At 36.6% G+C, this 16,991-nt stretch overlaps 2 protein-coding genes across 2 annotated transcripts; both read right to left on the minus strand.

Annotated features, from left to right (window-relative positions):
- Positions 1–278: 278 nt before the first annotated feature.
- Positions 279–11,794, minus strand: LOC103926681 (protein ACTIVITY OF BC1 COMPLEX KINASE 8, chloroplastic). Its single transcript, XM_048581897.1, is given in 21 exon segments — positions 279–783; positions 1,312–1,435; positions 1,538–1,597; positions 2,222–2,311; positions 2,395–2,493; positions 2,583–2,637; positions 2,753–2,813; positions 2,979–3,059; positions 3,924–4,050; positions 4,545–4,631; positions 4,793–4,862; positions 4,962–5,035; positions 5,541–5,610; positions 5,711–5,790; positions 5,874–5,984; positions 6,900–6,998; positions 7,767–7,867; positions 8,025–8,145; positions 8,299–8,465; positions 9,751–9,886; positions 11,169–11,794. Coding segments are annotated over 20 exon segments (2,274 nt in total). The 5' UTR covers positions 11,637–11,794; the 3' UTR covers positions 279–783; positions 1,312–1,318.
- Positions 11,795–12,557: 763 nt separating this feature from the next.
- Positions 12,558–16,341, minus strand: LOC103926683. Its single transcript, XM_009335497.2, has 5 exons — positions 15,976–16,341; positions 14,876–15,619; positions 14,109–14,518; positions 13,004–13,073; positions 12,558–12,857 (listed from the first exon to the last, which is right to left on the minus strand). Exons 2-5 carry the CDS (start codon positions 15,613–15,615, stop codon positions 12,794–12,796), a joined length of 1,284 nt encoding a protein of 427 aa, XP_009333772.2. The 5' UTR covers positions 15,616–15,619; positions 15,976–16,341; the 3' UTR covers positions 12,558–12,793.
- Between the last annotated feature and the right edge of the window lie 650 nt (positions 16,342–16,991).

Below are 16,991 nucleotides of genomic sequence, written 5' to 3' on the forward strand. Positions count from 1 at the left end.
TGATTGCCATGTGTGCAGACAGTCCATTATCCATGGCGTCACCCTTTCAAAAGGTAACTTCTTACCAATTTTTCTTCAATCAAATTAAAATGCCCAACTGAAAATGTATGAGAAGAAAAAGAGTACAGAGACACTATTTTGTTCCTGAAGGGAAAGGCAAGCATAACAAAGTTGTTCTAAGCTTTACAAAAGCAACTGATATTTCAAGTGCAAAACTTGTTAAATAATCTACCAGCTATTATTTATATCCCAATTTGGCCACCTTTAAAGTGCAAAACTAGTTAAATATATAGTTACATATCAGCTCGAAAATTCAAAAATCTGTCTGATACAACATTATACAACAATTATGCACATCCCAGCAGCCCAAATTTTGATGGGAGACCACAGAATGCCATGTCAGGCTCTTAGCTATAAGATAGTTACAAAACAAATTACAATGTTATGACTGAAAGCTGCCTTATACAGTCATCGTCCTGAAAAATGACGACACATCTTCAATATAACTACATTCAGGAATGTAATTTTAGGACTGCTTGAAACAAAGTCGCAATAGCCAACCTAACCGAATAGAGTTACAAATCTAACTCTTATTAAACTTTGGTTGAATAAGACCCAGTGCTCAGCTTCTAAAAAAACCATCACAAACCTGTGAAATGGAAGTTCAGGATCATATTTGTTGCTATAAGAACCGTGATATAGTCTGCATTCCCCAGATCGACCCTAATTCTCTTCAAGGATCAGAAAGTTGACTTGTAAAACCATGAGCTGGATTTCCCTCCACTTGAAAAATGCAACATAATATGTTTATAAGAAAAAGCGGAGTGCAAGTGTATTTGTAGTTGCAAACAGCAATCACATTTGGTATTCTATTCTATTCTTGTGCGTTAATCGAGCAACTACAAAAAATTTCAAACAGTTAACGGGCAGCTGTACTCACCCATTTGGTTTCTCTAAGACCCAACTATATCATATGGATCATATATTTTTCCTGTTAATGATGTGGTAAGATCCGTTAACGATATCAGAGACAAGGTTGGTGGGTTTGACCAAGTAATCATCCCGGACAAGCTTTGATTTAAGTTCTCCCTGTTAAGTCATTCAACTTGTTGCCAAAATTCCCATCCATTACAAAACATGAAGACATAAAACTACTTATTTACTTGAGCAGAAAAGGCATTTTGGAGCCATGACCTTTAAGGACGCTCAACACTCAGCTCTCTTTTCATTTGAAACCTTGTTTCTCTATCTCAACTCTCATGGATGAAGAACTAAATAATAGATTGTATAAATAGAATAAGCTTCACTCACCAATTGTTTAAGCAGTTCCTGTTATTAATCTCTCCCGCTCATCGAACTTTTTCACCTTTATGAGGCCAATGAGAACCTGAAGACCAAAAAATGCACAAAAGACATATGCTACAATGGCAGGAACCTGAGAATAAATAGGTAGCATCAGAATTGAGCTTTGAAGAAAATCAGACAACAGGGATTCAAACACAATGCCATAGGTAACAAAAGTAATTTGATAGCTTACTCGAATGGAATTAATATACAAGATTGTTGCGAGATTTATTAGGCTTCCAGCAGCAACTGCCTGCAAATTAGTCAAACAAAAGATCAAGCCAAGCAGACATCATGTCATTATAAGATTTAGCAGACAAGAGAGACGTTCAACTAGTTGAGCTGTAAATAGTACATATCAGTAAAGTAGGATTTTCATATAAGCTTTAGCAGACGAGAGATACAGAACCATGCACGTGCACCTAGTTCAGAACTCAAGATGACTCAGAAAAGCAATCAAAACCTCTACTCTACTTCCCAAACTGTCAATGTGTGTCTTCTGCTTTTTTATTCTTTTGTTCGGTAAGAACGTTTTTGAATGCCATTCAATAATGCTACAGTTAGAACTGATTTATTTGATATCTAGATATGGTACCCCGTTGTTGGCAAGGAAGCGTTAATGTCAGTGTCACACACTTATGAGAATATGCATATAAATCATTAAAATAGACCCCTTCCATGCTTGCGGATGTGAGTAGGACAGAACCAAACCTCAGAATGGCTTTAATATAATTTGTATTATAACTAATGGAACCTCATAAAGAAAAGAAAATTCAAATCAGAACTTTCTTGTCAGATTATTATATACTGAAACAAATTCCAACAAAGATAAGTATCATGTGTGTAAGCCATTAGGTCATGAGTAAGTTCAACTCACATTTCCAACAGTCTTCTGGACAGTTGCAACCCGCTGGAATGCCCTCTCAGATTCCAAAGCCCGAACTCTAAGCTTCAGATCACCTTGCTCCTATAAATAAACAAGTGGCATCCACAACTGAGAAAATTATAGCAAGCTATTCAAAGTATTCACACATAAAAAACAGTTGGTACCAATCTTTGTATAATTTCAGCAAGCTTTTCAACTCTGTCAGCCTGTCTAAATAAGTTATAGAACGCACGAGACTGCCTGTCCCATCTATTTCTGAGGTCCTGGAACATTTATAAGTTTAGTGTAAGAATGGGGTTTGTACTAGAAAGATTGTATAATATGAAATTTAATATGGATGCAAAGAGTTTGCCTTTATAATGACTTCAACTCCAGCTTCACGAAATTTTAGCAATTCCAGTGCATAGCTACAGGGCAGAGTGTCCATGACTTGTCAAAAACAAGGGGAAGTAACAGTTACCAAATCTTAAAAGGTATTTATTTTACAACTTTGGGATGGTTTTAAAGCTAAATTACACTCACGGTTTGGCTATCTCAGTAATGTCAAATCGAGGATCAAGACCCTTCCCAATGCCATCTAATACTGAAAAGAGAGAAAATAAAGAAGTCCATTTAGGAGGATACCGATATACACATATAAATATATGCGTCTCTTTGTTTAACTACAAATAAACACATTACATAAGGCAATGTAAAATGCAAACATATTTCCAACAAAAACATGTCCACCATGTTTCTATTACGTTACCTGAAAATGCTCTAACAACAAATGTGAATGTCGCAGGAAATCTGAAGGGTTGATCTGCTGCAATGGCTAATAAATCTTCCCCTGTTAAAAGAATGCAAGGTACGGAGTATCAAACATCAATGCGCAGTGGAAAAATGCAAAAATAGCCTATGGGTTGCATCAATTAGTATTGACAACAATCCGGGAAATCCAGCCACTGGACAGAAACCAGTTAACCCTTGATTACAGTTGGAGCCCAGACTCAAATTTTACATCGTTTAAAAATGGAAATTTTAGCATAATCAAACTTGGTGCATAAACATGTTTAATTTAAGATAGCCTTAATCAGACATCAAATTTAAATAGCTCAGGTGGCTGAGCTTACACCAAAGACTTAAAAACAATTTCATGTGTAAGGTAGTAGCCACAAGGAAAATCCAAAATATTATTTGGACATTATCGAATAAATGATAATAAGAAACATGTTTAACCAGATTAGAAAATACATGAGATATGAATAGTGGACCTGGTGTCGATGATTTACTTGTTCAAGTGTAAACCAAATAAAGTATGAGGGTAACACCACATACTAACTTATACATCCCTATGGACTGAGAATTTAAATTTTGAGTTGATCCTGTCTAAGCTTGACATGGCATAAATTGGTCCCAGTATAAATGCAGCCAAGAGAAAGCTCACCAGTTCTTATTCTCTAAATTAAACAAGAAGCTGGAGACTGTAAAGGAGTACAAATCATTTCTATCCCACAAAAATGGCTTTCAATTTACTCATTTAGCATCAAAATTTGTGCAGGACTTGACTTAAGCTCTAATGCCTGACATAGGTCTCGCAAACTGAAAAAGGTCAGCCTCCAACTCTTCCATTAAATACTGAGTTGTAAGAATCTAAAACTATGTAAGGTAAGAACCTTAACATAGATAGAGGATTTTGAACAAGGTGAATTACCAATAGCAGCCAGCCTTTCTTTCTTTTTCATTATCCTTTCCTCCTTGCTCAATGGCTTTTTAAACCCAAGCTCTGCTGTCGCCAATTCTTTCTCCTTTCTCTGTGCAGCAAGTCGCTCTCAAAACTGCAAAATTTGAGCATTAGAAAAGAACTCAAGGCAGAATAAAATTTTTGGAACTACTAATCAAAGTTAACATGATATGTTTAACATAAGACCTTGCTTACAAAACCAAGAAGAGCAGGCTGTCAGTCAATCTAAATTACACCCCAGCCCAGTAAAACAATTGACAACTATACAAATAGCTCCATTCCAACCATAAATAGTTTCCATCATTCCAACTAGAACAAAAAACTCCATTGGAACCATAGCTGATACAGTGCCTTATCTAGCACCTCGCAAGTTACATATTACTAGTAGAAGTGTATATAATTCTGATTTGCCACAGAGGCATTATTCCCCAAGTAGCTCGGAAATTCCTCAATACCAGGGAATTTAAATTTTGTACAAAAAAAAAGAAAGAAAGATCAAACAAATTAATTAAGAAACGAACAATGGAAAATTCTGGAAAATTCTATTTAAATTTTCAGTTTTCTTCTCTATCAGAAGATTCAGAAGCACCTGTTAAGAAAAAATAGTGCTGTTCGTCTGACAGCTGTCATATCTCCAGTAGGCACAAGAACACCCATCTGAATCATTGCCTGAAGGACCTGCACGGTATAATTAATTTCCATCATTTAAAGATCACAACCAGGCATTTGAGCCATGGTATAATTAATGTAAGCTAACTGTAATTCCAATTGCTGATCAACATAGTAAAATGAACCGTACTTAGAAAACTAAAAAGAAAGGAAAAAAAAGATGAAAAAACCTTATCTGGATCCTTTTCATAAACTCCATAAAATGTTTCCAGCAAACCTTCTCTAATGTTTGGGCTGATACTGCAAAGTATAAATATGAAGACACATTTAAAAATACAGAAAAACTTGGAGAGCAGTGATTGGTCGATTGTAGATTAGCAAACAGAGTCAAGGAAATACCTCCCCATCATTCCAAAATCATAAAAAATCAACCTTCCACCATTGACATCATCCACAGCAATATTTCCAGGATGCTGCATTAAGAGGAAAATTGTGGATACAAATTGGCAGGGATATTAACTGCCAGGAATCCAGAAATATGTAATAAAAAAACACGAGGACTACAGCTTTCTTATGTGCAACAGGAATATTGATCCCTATAACCTTGGGAAGGGGGGCATCGAAAAGCTCACGATGGGCCATCTTATAGCTATTTGATACAGCACATATATAAGTAGAAGTCCCAATCTGATAGTAATGAGGGATTGCTTATGAATCTGAGCAGGACATGTTTCTTTTTTCAATTATGGTTTCCGAAATTGCCTTTTGGACTACAGACGCAGCCATGTTTAGTATTTTACTCCAGGACGTGTAAAAGAACTAAACAAGGAGGCCATATTGTCAAATGTGATGACCATGAATGAGGAGTAGGTATTTTCTCATGTACACCCACAGTTCTGAGATTTTCCCAGTTTTCTAAGTTTTGACACCCAAATCATGCTTTAGAACCACAAATTGAATTAAACAACAAAAACTCACAGGATCAGCATGAAAAAATCCATGAGACAGAATTTGTTCCAAGTACGATTCAACAGCATACCGGCCCAGCCTGAGGAAGTCGAATTGATAGTAGAAGCATCAGGAGTGATAAGAAGAGGTCAAAAGTTAACAAGTATTTACCCAGGCTAAGAGACAGAAACTGTACTGACCTTTGCCGATCAAGGCCCAATTGATCTATAGCTTGTATCTTGTTAATCTTGATCCCCGGGACATACTCCATTGTCAGAACCTAATAATAATATAACAGAAGTTGGATTTAATGAACAATAACATCTAGGAGATCAAAAGTCATTAGTTGTGAAAGCTCAAAACCTGTGGTGTAGTGTATTCCCATATTATCATTGGGACTTTGACATAATCCATGTTTTTGAAGTTACTTGCAAATAGTTCAGCATTAGCAGCTTCCTTGGTATAATCAATCTCCTGGAAAACTTTATAATAATTAGCTATGATTTACAGAATAGTAAAAAAAAAAAAAAAAAAAATTGTATAAAAGAAGGCAGTTTTTAAGATTAAAATGTTTTGAAAATAAGTTATCAACAATTTACTAAGCACAGAATGCTGCATGTGAAAGATGAGCATAAACTATCTGTTATTATTATTATTTTGAGAAGAAACTATAACATTTTATTAAAATAGAAAAGTGGAATTACACAGAAGTGGATAAGAAATCCACCAAGAACAAAACAAGAAAATCTCTCAAGAGGATCTGATTACAAGTAGCAAAACCTCAACCAAAATCACTTTACAGCTGCTAACATATCCCACAGTATGTAAGAAAGAGAGTAATTCTTAAAATCATTCGAATGCGACCCCCACACCAGTATAATCCTCAAAAATTCTTTTGTTACGCTCCAGCCAAATGTTCCAAAAAACTATCTGTTATTATTATTATTATCTTTACCATTTAATAGAAAACAAAAATCTATGTTTAAAAAGTCTAAGAATACTGTCAAGCTGTGAACAATAAAATTGCTTTCTTTTCAAGATAAAAAAGTCAGCATTCAATTATCCTTCTTTGTCTTTGTTGGACTGAACCATCTATATTATTGACCTCTTTTCCTGCATATGTATCACCTAAGTTCCCTCACATGACTTCATCATTATTACTCCATGACTTCCTACATCGTTACTCATCCATGTCAATATCCTTTGACTCGACATGGATGACATCTTATTCCTTGAAGCATGGTTCAACTTATTACGTAGTAAGAAAACATAAGCCACTGTGGAGAATGAGACCTTTACCTACACTAAACAAAAAAGCACGAGTTATGTGCCTTTTGGCTCACTATATGGTGCCAAAACGGTTAAAACAATGAAGGGGGATCTCAATACCTCATATAAGACATTTGCACACTCATCATAGATAGCAACCCAATCCCTCTTCGCACCATCTGACTTCGGGTCAATTTTTTGAAGATATTCTGCAATTACCTGAAAAGAAAATGACAATATGACGATGCTCATCAGAATTTCCACTGCCCTCACAAGACCAAGAGGAACCTTTCACATGTATTTCAATTTTCATCTATAACAAAGTAATAATACACAAGAAACAACCAAACTGAATAGAAAGAATATTATGAGATCTAATGACACAGTTAGCATATTAAGTGAATTAACATTCAGTATCACTTTTGAAGATCCCACTTAAATTCAATCTCAGTGACAATATCGCTTTTCTTGAGTCCCTTTTGAATGATTTGACCATAAGCGGAGAACATCAAGCGGAAATTCACAACTTTGGCAGGCCAAGGGAAGCAAGGAAAAAAAAAAGAAAAGAAGAAACACCAAAAAAGAATTCAACCATGATCAGACAAAACCATGATATCCTAAACTAGCCCAAACATTATCCATGACCTCAGCTCAAGTGGCATGGATCCATAGGGTGAGGGTAAATGGACGTTCAAATCATAGTTGCCAGATACGGATACGGTTCGAGTTCGTGATTCGGTTCGGGTACGGAATTCGATGGTAACCTAAAGTATCATTCGTTAGAGAGTACACATAGATAGTACGATATTTAGTTCGATTCGTTCTTAATTCGTTAAAAATATTTATAATATACATTTTACAATAATACCAAAGATCCCAAAATTGATAGTATTAATCAAGAACTGTAAGCCAATTTGAATACTAATCAAGAACTGTAAGCCAATTTGAATACTAATCAAGAACTGTAAGCCAATATGAGAAACTGACCCTCAGGTTCTTAAGATCAATATTGAAAAGATCCTTAAGTCCAGGCCTCTGTACTTTAACAACAACTTCCTGTCCTTTCAATCTTGCACGGTGAACCTGACCTGCATAAAGGAAGATACCATATTCTCACATTTCATCTCTTATCAAACTGTACTATAACCCAAAAAAAACACAATTATGCTAGATTCATTTTCTGATTTCTCATTCTTTTTGCACAAATTTTGCTATCAGAAACTTGACAAATGCAATCAGGAGTACCAAGACTAGCAGCAGCTATTGGTTCATAATCAAACCGATCAAAGATATCTCCCACAGGAGCACCAAGCTCTTCTTCAACAATAGAAATAGCTGTATCTGAAGGGAAAGGAGGAACTTGATCCTGAAATTAGATTAAGAAAAGATAAGCAACTGCAAGTGATTGAGAAACGGATACGACAGACAAAATTGACTCTACTGTCAGTAGCTGACTGTATAAAACAGTATACAGTATGAATGTGCAATCTTGTTGACATTAAATTAAAGAATTTCCAACCTGAAGTTCTGACAATTGATCAACATATTCTTGAGCAAGAATGTCTACCCTTGTGGAGAACTGCTGGCCAATTTTAATGAATGTTGGACCTAATCTCAAAATATTCTCCTTAAGCCACTTGGCAAGTGCCTTACGCCTCAAGGTTTTCTTCTCCTCTGTCATTCCCCCTGCACATATCCTTTTAAATTAGATACAAGCACTAAAAAATACACAGTCCGCCTGCCTTACGAAAAGAATTCTAGATTCTAAATAAAATTCAAAATATTCCGAGAAGAATTAATTCCTTGAACCATTTATTTATGAGAAAGGCCAATAAATATTAGGCAGTGTGCATACAATGCCCGAACTGCTCAAGCTCATCCACCATTTTTCTCTCACTTAGTATTGAATGGTTGATTCAAGGCACTGCCATGGGGGCAGCATTGCATCCAATTTTTTTATATTCTTTTGCTTAAGAGTTTTCCTATGGAAATTCCCAGATGACATGGATGCTACTGTGGCACCGCCACCCTCAGTTTTTATAAATGTCTTTTACATACATTCACAAAATTATATCTAAGAGAGTTGGGGTGGACACCGTCAATCTTCCTTTGTAAAAAAGGAAGGTACATCCCAAAATTCAGAGAAAGAGGAAACCACAGATTACCAAATGTAAACTATATCCCGCAACCTCTCCTGTTTCCTCACTGCTGAAAATAAGATATAAAATATGTACCTCATATTTTTGTTCATACATATAACCAACAACAGAGCCATCACACTCACTTCAAAGTAACGCTATCAAAATTAGCTTCCAATAACAACTTGTCACAAAGCTTAAGAAAGAGAGCAATTTCAACCTCCCATTTTGCACATAAACATGACTATTACTGGTACCATTGAATAACATTTTTAGCCCCCCTACTTTAATTATAATGCTACAAGGATTTACTGGAGCTATAATCCAGATTATAAACTTGTACCATGTACAGTACTCTAGCCTTCAAAATCATGTGAGATGGTGATGGAAGCCAAGAATTTGTTCTTAACTATTGAAAAGGGATATAGAATGTCTGGTACCAGGTACCAATATACTGTATATTGGGACCTGGTACCAAAACCAAACAATCTCTATCTGTTTTCAAAATTCAAGGAGAAAGGATTGGCTTCCACCACTTTATTAGATTGGTACATTACAAGGCACGTCATGATTAAGTTTTTAAAATTGTGCTGAGTATCTTTAAACCTGACAACAGAGGAAGAAGTTCTGAAGAAGAATGCTTGTTCCTAATAGATTGTAAAATTGGAAGAAATTTCCATGGGAAGAGAGAATCAAGCTCTACACTATTATTACATGGGCTTTGCAAGGGCTTCCTAATATTTCTTCCATTTTTTGGTTTACTCACATGGAAAGCCAAAATGAAAAACTCATGTACTTGACTTTGGAAATTCATTATACAGGAAGTGACTAACCTCGATAAGTAAATTTTTGATTGTCTAACCAAGCCTTTATAATGAATTTTAGAACAAATCCCCATATTTCCAAGGTCCTCTGGATTGTCGAGTAAGTTTTAAATCTACTCCAACGGCCACCAGGTGCAACAGAGACCTGCAAAAACCAAAAAGTACCGTCTTACTTTGGCACATGTGTGCACATATTCAAACTCAAAATACAAATGAAGCAACCAACAAATTTATAAAAAGAAGCGATTTCAATATTATACAGCCAACTCAAAGAAACACAGCTATATAGAGTAGATTCTGGCTCCACATACAATGTAGCAATAAAGTACTAGATGAATCTATTTGTCACTAATGCGTGAATTAGAACACTAAAAGAGATAAATGATCCCCTTTTAAGATTTGCATGAACCATTTTTTATTTTCTTTCTATATTCACTTGTTAAACATCTTTCATCCTATCCTCGTCCCATAAAACTAGGCCAGCTTCAGAGTTACCTAAACCATAAAAGCTATTAAACCATAAAAACTAAGGCTTGAAATAACCGCAAAACAGTAGCTATAGAAAATGGTAATATTGGTAACCGTAGTGAACACACACACATACATCATGTAAAAAATACGATCTCCAACATTATTAAAAGGAAAATATATCTCTGTCATTGGCCGCACTACCACAATAGGTTGCTCAGTTTTATTTTTCTCCAACAATCTGCACATTATACTTGCTGCATCTCTTAATACTACAACCAATCCACACATCTGTATTTCATGTATACTTTTTCTGGTGTTGTAGTCGATGAGGAAAAAAACAACTTTTGACCACTTAGCGTAGCCTACCAACCACATCAATAACATGATCCATTAGACTGCTAATAGTACTTTCTTCACTATGACAAAACCGCCTCAATTTTCCTGAGGTAACAGCATGTTCAAAACCTCTCTGTGAATTAGAATTCTAGTCCTCAAGTCTAAATGAAGATCAAAAAAATTTCTGTTTGTGCATGCAAACCAATTAAGATTTCAACTAAAATTCCAGAAAACCTACATCTACCATCTACATCCCAAATCAATGTCTTGTTACAAACTGCACCGATATGCATACTCGAATTCAAAAGTTGATTTTCCACCATAAAACCAATTGGCAATATAGAGAGTAGCCCAACTTACTTATACGCCCATGCAAGGTCCCTCCTCTCATCAAAGTGGGATTCATTCTCAACAATACCAACTTGTTACTTGTCATAATGTGAGCATCCAACCCTAAACCAATTGGAAATGAGTGGAGAGGTCCGCCCAAGATTATTTAAACTATTACATAAGACTTTAATTCCTCAATTTGGAATTCATGCTCTCAACATAACTTAGCACAAACACACACCACTCCTTTAAAGACAATTGAATAACAAATCAACATCACGCAATCATACCTCGACTTTTGGTAGCCCGCTTTGCTTAAACCACGCATCTTCCTTTCCAATTTCCTCAATATTCTTCCTCCTTCCTTCCTCCTTCGTCTCCAACACTTGAAATCCTTCCACCACTTCCGCTGCCACTCCATTGCCATTCACGAACTTCACCAAGCTCCCGTTACTCGCCCCACTAGCACTGCCATTGGAGTAGCTGTTGACCGAGCCATTGGACCCGTAATCGCTACCACTAGTACTAGCAGCAGCGCCATTACCACCCAACTCGACACCATTGACTTTGTTGATCGTCTCTTCAACTACAAGGCCATCCCCTTTAGTCGCTCTGATTCGGGATCGAACACCGCCTCTAGGGTATCCAATAAGAGAGAATCTAGAGAGAGAAACTCCAGAGGTAGAAAGGCGGCGTTTAGGAGTGGTTTGTGGTGAGAGAAAGGTCAGTTCCAGTAGAGGTAGAGAACAAGCAGCCATTGGGGTGAAAGAATCGAGAATTTGATCAAAACCCTAATCCCCAATTTTCATGCCCGCAAGAGAGAGAGGGAGAGAGAGTGAAGCAACAGAAGAAGAAGACAGACAGACACAGACAGACAGTCTGTTTTGGAGTGAGGAAGGAGATGAAAGTGAGAGAAACGAACGAAGAAGAAAAGGGAGGGAAAGGGTGGAGGTGGGGAGGACACGTGGCAAGTACTAGGATGAGTGTTTTCAAGAAGGAGGCTTCTCATTGGTTGAAAGGCTCTCGCGGGACCGAGAGATTATTGTCATGGACGGTTTGTGGCTGACGTATCAGTCCGAGAAATTTGTGACTGCAAAGGTTCGGGCCTTAAAACAACAATATTGGATTTGATCGAGTTTGTGCGGACGTGGGTTTAGCTAGTTTCAGAGTACTGCTTTACTTTTGCATTCAAGTTCAATTTCTTTTTTTCATAATTTAGATCGTTGTAGTGTTCTACTTCGCATTCAAGTTTAAATTCTTTTCTCTGTAGTTTAAATGAATATATGGTTACTTTGGCCTTGGCAGTGCATGTAGCATGACAATTTATTTGAAGATGCTATTATGCTAAAGATTTCGTTCTGCAGTTCAAGTTCAAGGTTATTTTTTTTCCGTCGAATTTCAACCCACAAGGCAAAGGCTTTACCATCGTCGCGTTGGATGAGTTACGACATTTCTGGAGGAAAACAGATTAAACCACGCTCATCTAGCGATAATTAATGCGGTGACAGTCTTCTCCGTCACTTAAGGAGCAAAAGAACTTTCAAATACACTTGGTGCAACCTCATGTGATTGTTCATCCAGCATTTCTCTTCCGGAAAACCCTAAAGACACCGATTCACATTAGTTGCAAATCAATCAAGTTCACAGTTGGATCTCGGCAATTAAACAAGTCTTCCACGTCTAGAAATGAGATACATTTATTTTAAATTAGCACACGAGTTAGGCTACTAATACAAATCTCTCGCTTATTAATCGTCCAAAACTAAATATTTACTCCTAATCATACAAATATGAGACTCCGATATCAAGAAGGAAACTGCCTGATTTATATTCTGGGCATAGAAAGCAAGTGCAGAAGAGCGTTTTGCAACAACATATCATGCATCATCACTGATTTGGTTACTTGATGAAGCAATCACCTGTGACGGAACTTGGGCCTCACTGTGATTACACCTGGTCTCAACTCCTCAAAACGATACCTGCAATATAACATTTCATCGTTTACACAACAAACTAAACAGTACCATTGCCAGCTTATTAGACCTGAAAAGATCAAGAAACTAAAAAAAAGTAGGTATCAATTCTGTGAATTTATAAGTACTTGCACAAAGGAAAGATGCATCACCCATTCTCGTTAAGGAAACTTCTCACAGCTGTTGGAAGTGCAGCCTGTCCTCGGCTATGATTACCTCTACCTACACGTACAAACACAGAAATCAGGGTTGCATCCTGTAACTATCCTCCCCCACCCCACCCCCCACAAGACACACACGCACCAAGAAGGAAAAAAAAACAATGTAGTGCCACATTTTTTCATTTAATCCTCTAACAAGCATTGTATTGATTCCAGAAAGACTGTTTTCCCATCTTGCCAAGTAATGACCAAGTTCCAGCAAACATATCATTCATGAGTAGATGAATTTAGGGCAAGCAATGTTCAGTCCTCTTTGGGATTGTTTTGGTAGGAAGCGGTTTTGTTGGTTATACTTCTGTTAAAAGCACATAAATTTTGAATAAAACACAACCCAATCCAGCATCGTCACAGAGTGCTTCCTGACGAAAGAACTGAAAATGATTCTCTTACTTATGTTTTCTGTAACTTATATTTCCAGTCAAACATTACTTAAAGTGGTTTTCGTTATTCACTAGCTTTTTCACCCTGCACAAGGGACTTTCACACACAGTGTTTGGATAAGGAAATTTGCAGGTAACAAAGGGATTTAGAATAATTAGTTCGAAATGAACTACAAACATTAGATAGAGGGATTTGAAATGACTTTAAAATCGCACTTATTCTCTACAGTCCTTAACCCAAAATTCAAATAACCTGAAACATTTATCTTGGCCCTTCAAATCAACCTGAAGCCATTGAAAAGCTGATGACTAGTTATATTCCAACCATCTTTTCTGTCAGCCCCTATTTTTTCCCTTTAAGTTTAAAACCTATCATTGTACATCCATGATTTTCCAAATCCCTACCCCCCAACATACAGCATATGTTTATAAAGATTGTCCTAAATGATATTAAGTTTAACTGGTTTGCTTCAATTTAATGATAATATTTTCCCTAGCAGAAAAAAATAAGGCAAACAAATAAGTGTGTCCCAAATTATCCTATGTCAACATAAAGTAGAGATTCTAGAATTTTGATGCATGAAGATAAAATTAAATTCCGACATTATTTACTTATGTCATCTGAAATTATAAATTCAATGAATGAAACATTATACCTGTGATGATCTCTAAGGATGCCGATCTTTGCGTTGATGATGCCTTCTGTTGATCCAATTTCTTTCTGTCAGTACAACTAAACGACTCATGTGATGAAGAACGTATAATCATCTTTTCCATCTTAACTCTGTTTGGTGACACAGAGCGATTAGCTAGCTCCTTTGTTTCAATTTGTTGCAGGTGTTCGTGCAAGGCTTGAATTGCTTCTGATGCATGAAGGCCATGTAAATCCAATTTCCATAAATCATTTTTGCTATTCTTGATCCTTAAAATTTCTTTGGCTGCCTTCTTATTGAGGCTTTCAGCAGCCAACCGTTCCTCTCGAGCCTTCTTTGAGTGTTGTTGGGCAGAAAAATGGTCACCTCTTGCAAAGGCATGAGTGGCTGCCTTAGAGTGCTGTGATGCTGACCTGTTTATTTAAGATAAGAAAAATTTCAATGCTACGACATAGTATGCAAAAACATAGGTTTTTCAAGAAGCACGACATATCCTGCAGATCCAATGCTATGACATAGTTTAAAAAAGCTGACGAAAACAGCAAGATAAAGTACAAAATTCTGTTGTGAAACCTAAGAAATGTTCATATGAGAAGTGGCAACAAGCAAAAGCTGTATACCTTTACTTTGGGTGGATGACTAAACAACGAGAATGGCAACACAAAAAGAAGGCAGCATAAGAACAAAAAATTATGCCAAACACGGAGAGAAAAACACAGTTGCCACTGCTTAATAGTCATATCCTGCAAGTTCATGAACAGAAAGCATACCTCATCATCCTTAATGCATCTTTTCGATGCTTCAAGTAAACATCATCCTCTTCCCACTCAGGTTCGATGGGTACAGACTCCAAACTCCCCAGAACCAGCTTCCTATTTGCTGCATCAATAGCAAGCTTTTGCACACCGTAATCATCACCAGTTAACAATTCTATCTTATTCTCTTTGAGACAGTTTTGAATTGTAGAGTTACGGTTAGAAATGCCAGAAGGAGATTGAGGAACATATTCTCTATCACTTAAAGAGACATTTGAGCTGGAGTTGTTTTTTTGAAATGCTAGTTTGGTTATTCTCTCCACAGCTGCCGGAGGAAACCATTGTTTCAATAAAATTGAGGCCTTATCCATATCATTATCCATTGCAACCATAATATCCTCAATCAAGAAATCGTCAGCCCAAGGGTAAAGATCCATGATTTTCTTCATGGAAGATGTATTATCTTCCACGGAAGTGTACTGTTTCCCACTGGAATCGCCATCTAATAAAGGTCTTTTCCCAACGCTATTCTCTGCCGAAGTTGAACAATCTACAGATGGGAGGAGTAGAGTTGAAAAAGGCCTGCCCGGAAGGTCATTATTCCTCGGTACGTTTACACGAGGATGTAGAGAAGTTAGAGTGTTCGGTATAGTTAGGAAAGGATCCTTGTAAACTTGAGGCTCGAGGCCTTTTTTCTGGCGCTGCTTGAGGTCAAAGGCAGCCCAACCACCAGACTCATCGCGAGCCCTTGACATCCGCCTACATGAACATATATATAGAATTTAAGACTACAGGTTACTTTGCTACCAACACCAGTCCGTAACTTGCACCCAACATACAAAGAAACTGGAGGGTATTATATCGAAAAACTAGCATGAAAGTGATTATGCAGCTCGAAATTTAACAACTCAAATTCATGTTCATCTCGCTACACAATCAAAATTCTGAATACTTGTATGAAAAAGCCGCAAATGGTTGTCTTATATATATAATACGAAAGGTTTCCAAAAGTTATATATAGAAAATAAGAATTTCAAGCGCAAAAGAAAGCTAAAAAAAAATGAACAGAGAGATGGAACCCATGGATTGGAATGAACAGAGCATCTAAAAAGTACCTTCCTTTATATATAAATACGAAATCCGAGAATTGAGGCGATAATCGATCCGACGACTGATACTTGGAAAGGATTGCAGGAAATACGACGACTTTCTTGGCTGATTCCCGCGGTCCAATTTCGTATCACGTATCCATAAATCCACCTGAGATTTGCAGAAATACAATCCCACAAGGACAGAGAGAGATTCTTCAAGCTGAAAAGGCTTTCTAATTCTTCTTCTCTCAAAGCTATCAGAGAGAGAGAGCAGAAAGCGGCCGAAGAACTACGAAAGGCACAAGGAAAGCTTCTTTTTTTGTTTACCAGGAATGCCAGCAACCGTGGTATATGCTTCAGAGGATGGGAGGAGGTCATAAAAAAAGAGAACATATTGCTGTAAAAATTGAACTTGAAAGCCTTTTTGGTTAAAGAGTACTGTTTGGTTGATACTTCACGTATATTTTGTACCTTTTTACCTAATATTTAGTCATGATTTTATATTAAAAATTGTTTTTTTTAAAAAAAAAAAAAAAAAAACCTCTTTCAGAAACCGAAAAGACTCAGAGGTATTTTAACCTCTTCTAACCACAATCTTGCTATTCATCAACTGCAAGAATCAAACACAGGACGTATCATGTAAAATACGAGTCAAAAGTTCATTTCCAACCATTGAGTCATCCGTGATGATTTATATTAAAAATTGTTGAGTTTAATGTGTTTTTATGCGAGTTTTGTTAAGAAAAAAAACTAGCAATCAGCACACACGTTCTACGTGTTCAACTAAATTCGTTTTTTATTCTACTCTTACTTAATGAGTAAGGAATGAGGATTTTCTCTATACTCTCTTTGTGAGGATCTCGAAGATTTTCTATTTACATCCGTTCATCATATATCGTGTGATCATAAATTATTGTAAATTTTTTTATTTAAAATTAAATATAAACAATATCTAACAAAAATTGATCACATGATGTATGATGTGAAAATTCTCGGTTCCTCACAAACTCATCCGTGTCTCTTCTCCATATTCGCACGTT

This window comes from the organism of the source record quoted next, unplaced genomic scaffold (assembly GCF_019419815.1).
Source record: "Pyrus x bretschneideri cultivar Hongxiangsu unplaced genomic scaffold, Pyrus_bretschneideri_v1 Contig18, whole genome shotgun sequence".
NCBI lineage: Eukaryota > Viridiplantae > Streptophyta > Magnoliopsida > Rosales > Rosaceae > Pyrus > Pyrus x bretschneideri.

Coding starts and splice junctions, on each gene's coding strand:
- LOC103926683 (XM_009335497.2), bottom strand. CDS start 15,615: ATGTCAAGGGCTCGCGATGAGTCTGGTGGTTGGGCTGCCTTTGACCTC. Junction 14,519..14,875: donor GATGCATTAAGGATGATGAG/GTATGCTTTCTG, acceptor TTAAATAAACAG/GTCAGCATCACAGCACTCTA. Junction 12,858..13,003: donor AGTTTCCTTAACGAGAATGG/GTGATGCATCTT, acceptor GTTATATTGCAG/GTATCGTTTTGAGGAGTTGA.